This window comes from Miscanthus floridulus, chromosome 2 (genome assembly GCF_019320115.1).
Source record: "Miscanthus floridulus cultivar M001 chromosome 2, ASM1932011v1, whole genome shotgun sequence".
Classification (NCBI taxonomy): Eukaryota; Viridiplantae; Streptophyta; class Magnoliopsida; order Poales; family Poaceae; genus Miscanthus; species Miscanthus floridulus.
In genome coordinates this window covers 180,084,724-180,089,179 of record NC_089581.1, presented here as the reverse complement: position 1 = coordinate 180,089,179, position 4,456 = coordinate 180,084,724, and the positions used below count along the sequence as shown (strand labels likewise).

The 4,456-nt window shown below is 43.2% G+C and overlaps 1 protein-coding gene across 1 annotated transcript; it reads right to left on the bottom strand.

Annotated features, from left to right (window-relative positions):
- Positions 1 to 406: 406 nt before the first annotated feature.
- LOC136535922 (THO complex subunit 4A-like) lies at positions 407 to 2,889 on the bottom strand. Its single transcript, XM_066528366.1, has 5 exons — positions 2,563 to 2,889; positions 2,287 to 2,430; positions 1,562 to 1,630; positions 1,293 to 1,471; positions 407 to 764 (listed from the first exon to the last, which is right to left on the bottom strand). Exons 1-5 carry the CDS (start codon positions 2,749 to 2,751, stop codon positions 584 to 586), a joined length of 762 nt encoding a protein of 253 aa, XP_066384463.1. The 5' UTR covers positions 2,752 to 2,889; the 3' UTR covers positions 407 to 583.
- Between the last annotated feature and the right edge of the window lie 1,567 nt (positions 2,890 to 4,456).

Genomic DNA, 4,456 nt, shown 5'->3' with positions numbered 1-4,456 from the left:
CAAAATAATTATCACGATGTTTCACAATATGCAACAGCCACCTGCAATATGAAAAAGGGTGGGCCATTAACCTCATTGCCACAAAGCACAAATATTAACCTAGGAAAGGACTTGAGCAGCTGAAAAAAACACATACCTCGTACTTAGATGGCTGGAGCATGAACCGGACAACAGCAGAGAAACGTCTGAGCAATAGCAGAATGAAAGCGCACAACTAGATCACCAGGGAACATCTGAAGCCAAGTCTCTTTTACCTCCAAGATACATTATATGGTGGGGAGTCAAAAGGAAATGTGGGCACCTTCATATATCACCAACTTTCACATGTTGAGCAACTTGGATGATTCTTGTCTCCTCAGCATTAGGTACAGAAACTAAAGGCAACCAAGTAATTTCCATAGAAGTGTTCAGCATCACCCAACTCTAGTTCTATTGTAAACACATAAAACCCACAAATTCAGTAAAGCAATACCCCCCACAAACATAAGGTTTGTTGTCCCCTGAACATAGTAGCACATACAGCTGGAATGAAAGGACTAATGCGCTTCATATTTGATGTCGAATATCAAATTTGTGAACGTATTTAGTTGGTCTGCATCGCATCAGCATGATACTTCTCCAAGTCAGCATCGAGTTCTTCAGCCGACTTTGGCTTGCTGCGCTCTTTGCCACGACGACCACCACCAGATCCACCACCACGCCTCCCACCCCTCTGATTGGGTCCACGCTGCAGCATACCTGCTGGGGTGGCACCCCTCGGTGCACTGTGATATTTAAATGTAATTTAGTAAATTTTATATAATGACAATAGGCTAGATTAAAAAGAAATAAGAAACATGGCATCTATGTAGGTGAAGCTAAATTATACATAAGTCCACATCTAACAGCATTCTGGGTGATCAAATGCACCATACCAAGGTTAACCAACTAGGGAAATATCCACTGACGTCAAAATTTTGTTAGATGAACTATAACATGATACAAACGCATACATTTTCATGCCTTAAGTTTAGCCCATGTCAAAATAGCCTACTGTACAATGAGAATTATCATTAAGAACTTATAAACAATAGCTGTTACATAACAAAATCATATCATTTTATTTGCCATGTTAGATTGACAGAGATGAGTTGGAACTGGACAGGAGAGCTGTTCTTTGACACAATTGATATAACAATGAATAACTAAAACATGATAACCTCTAATCATTTCGAATACTGCCAAACATGCTCCTACAGATGATATTGATATGGACTGATAATTCAGGATGAATAATCAGATGAGAAATATACCTCCTCACAGCATTCCTAGCATGGCCACCATTAGAGACGGGAAGAGCAGCAGCTGCAGTTGGAGTATTGGTCCCAACTATCTCTATCTTCATGGGCTTACCATCAAGTTGGACATTGTTATATTTCTTAACCGCCGCTACAGCATCAGAACGCCTTGCGAATACAACTTCCGCTGTACCCTGTGAGGTACAAGGTAAAACAAATGTAAGAGACCCAGAAATTAGGTGTATGTAAGAGACAGGTAAAAGACCGTAAGATAGCATCTGCACCTTAGACCTCCCACTTCGATCATAAATTATCGAGTAGCGCTTTAGAACACCTAGCTCAGAGAATAGCTCCTGCATCATAATGCATACGAAACTAGTCAGATAATGTTTAACAAGGCATTCAACTTTACAAAGAGAAGTAATAGACTAATTGATCCACATAAACTTCACTGTAGTTTGAGATCTTAGAACATAACTAAATTTAAATATCAGGCATAAGTTAAATCACAGTTAAACAGAACTAGCACCAGATAATAAACTTAACCGATGTCACCCCAAACTGGTACAAATTTGTGGATAAAACATGAGCATATTTTTACATGTTTCAAGCAGAGAGCATATTATGAAAGCTTTAAATCCTATAGCGTTCTGCAGAGCCACTAAGTTATTAGAGAAAAACATATAACAATCAATACACAGATATGGATCTCCACTGGATCTAAACACCTCCATTAGGAAACACAAGAACAATATCTAAACATGTTAACCAAAGTCACAGCAAAACGCCACAATTACAAACCATACATGCGACAGCTACCAACTACTGATGCCCAGTGTAACCACAATAGATCTGCGGTAGTACATAGCCCCAAAAGGCAAATATGTGCCGGGCTCGATCTTCAGGAGCGCGAATCTAGCCAATCGCACTTGTGGCCAGCTATTACGGGCTCCTAAAGTTAAATTCAGAAGCAAAAACAGAACTCTCTTCAACCCGGTGAAGTATATACCTTGATATCCTCGTTCGAAACTCCAAAGTCCAGGTTGGAGATGTAGAGCTTGGTGCCGGTCTCGAGACCCGAGACCCTCCCGCCGCCGCCTCCTCCTGCGGTGACCGCAGGGTACATGTCGTGCTGCCACGCAGCGTCGGGGGCCTGGATCGATCGCGTCACACCACAGTGAGAAAACCACCTGACCATCTCCTCCCGCCCGAGTCAGCGAAGTCCGAAGCCCCCGCATCCTCCGCCGGGCGACGCGGAGCAACAGCCCGTTCGATTCGTTCGTACCTTCGGCGGCTGGTAGGGCGCCTGCCTGTTCCCGGACCTCTTGAAGGGGCGCCTGGTCGGCCCGACCCCGCCGCCGCCGCCGCCAGGGGCGGATCCGCCGCGGCTGCGGCGGCCCCCACCGGAGGAGGAGCTACTCTTCTTGTTGTTCTTGATGATGTCGTCGAGGGTCATGTCGAGCGTCTCCGCCATGGCTGCTCGCGCGGAGCAGATCTCGGGGGCTGGGCTAGGGTTAGCTGGAGGGAGATGGGGGAGGTCGACGGGGAGGAAGCGGCGAAATCTGGTTAGGGTTAGCGCGTTGGGGTGGGGAATTGTAGATTTTTTTGGGGGTGGGAAAGGCGGGCGCCAGATAAAATATAGGCGGGGATACGCGTAGAGAGAACGCGCGCTGAGGCGGTGGGGGCGCACGGCCACGGCCCACGAGAGCGTGACGCGGACGGGCACTGCCACTCCTGTTCGACGTGAACTGCACAAAGCTGCTTTATCACGGTTCATGTCTAATATGAAGTTCTCAGATCTCATGAGTCTGCGTTCGATTAATGGGTTCAGTCAAAAAAATCATAACCCCTGATACAATACATGGGCTTGTCTAGTATATATTATTATACATAAAAAATATATAATACATAATATGGTGGTGGTGTCATAGAGCTAGTCAAATTGCAATATTGTTAATTTTGAGGTGGACACATTATTTTTATATGTTGATCAAAATATTGTATACAACCGCGGCACTTCTTGTTAGGGTTGAAGCCACATCCAAAGATGGTGCACACGTCCAAGTTAGGTCATTAGCATGCGCATTCATAGGGTTCGTGTCTTCACGATATAAAATAACGAAATGCATTTGTAAATAAAATATCAGCTTAGCAAGAGAATCATCACCAAGTTGTTTTTCTTGACCGCTTTAAGAACATCTCTAACCGTGCCTTGATAGCTCATCTTGTCCGCATAAAAAGTATTCCCTCCGTTCTAAATTATAAAACAATTTGGCTTTTCTAAATATGTCGTTTTTATTATGTATTTAGACATAGTATATAATTAAGTACATAATAAAAGCTATGTATGTTAGAAAGTCAAAACATCTTATAATTTAGAACGAAAGGACTAGGGAGATATGTATTGCTAAGAGGTGGAGCAGGAGCTTAAAAAGATTTGGTGGACATGGGAATAGAGTCGTGCCAAAAAGAAATAACTCAAAGAGGGGAAGGAGAGACTACTGACACGTGGGGTGAATATTGAGGGAACTATATTAGAATACTAGCTTCAACTCTTTTAATAGTTACAAATCGAATTCGGCTGATGGTTTCTGCGGTTGATAAGTGAAAGGATCTAGGATACCGCCTAGAGAGGGTGAATAGGCGTTTATAAAAACTAACACATTTAAATGCGAAAACAATTAGAAAAGGGAGTTTCTAAAATGGAAACTCTAAATTAAGAGTAATACCACCTCTCACAAGTTAGCCACAGAGTTAACAAGGTATAAAAATATATCTAGAAGCTACAACACTGCAACACAAAGTTAGAACATAGATCAAATAATATTCAGCCCTGAGCTCTAATACTGGACGTGTCCGGTATGAATACCGAACGTGTCCGGTATACACGATTTCTGCAGATCAGCCCCGAACTTGCTCCTTTCGATTTCTATCTTCAAACCAAACTACAGGCACCTACTAGAGATGACAATATACACAGAGAACCTGCACAAGAGCTGGAGCAACACAAATATCAAATAAAATGCGAATTGAGACACGATATGTGTTTTATCGAAGTTCAGACATATTCGAGAACTACTCTCCGTTGAGGGGGCTACGAGCGACCCAGCAAAGGTCAGCCCTAGAGGGTACCACGAAGGTCACTCTAGCCAAAGTCTTTTTCAACTCCTTTTCTCCTT

Bases quoted from the DNA above. Each gene is read 5' to 3' on its own strand.
- LOC136535922 (XM_066528366.1), bottom strand. From the start codon at position 2,751: ATGGCGGAGACGCTCGACATGACCCTCGACGACATCATCAAGAACAAC. The intron at 1,631-2,286 runs GTATATACTTCA...ATTATGATGCAG, and splicing joins TTTCGAACGAGGATATCAAG to GAGCTATTCTCTGAGCTAGG. The intron at 1,472-1,561 runs GTGCAGATGCTA...TGTACCTCACAG, and splicing joins ATCGAAGTGGGAGGTCTAAG to GGTACAGCGGAAGTTGTATT.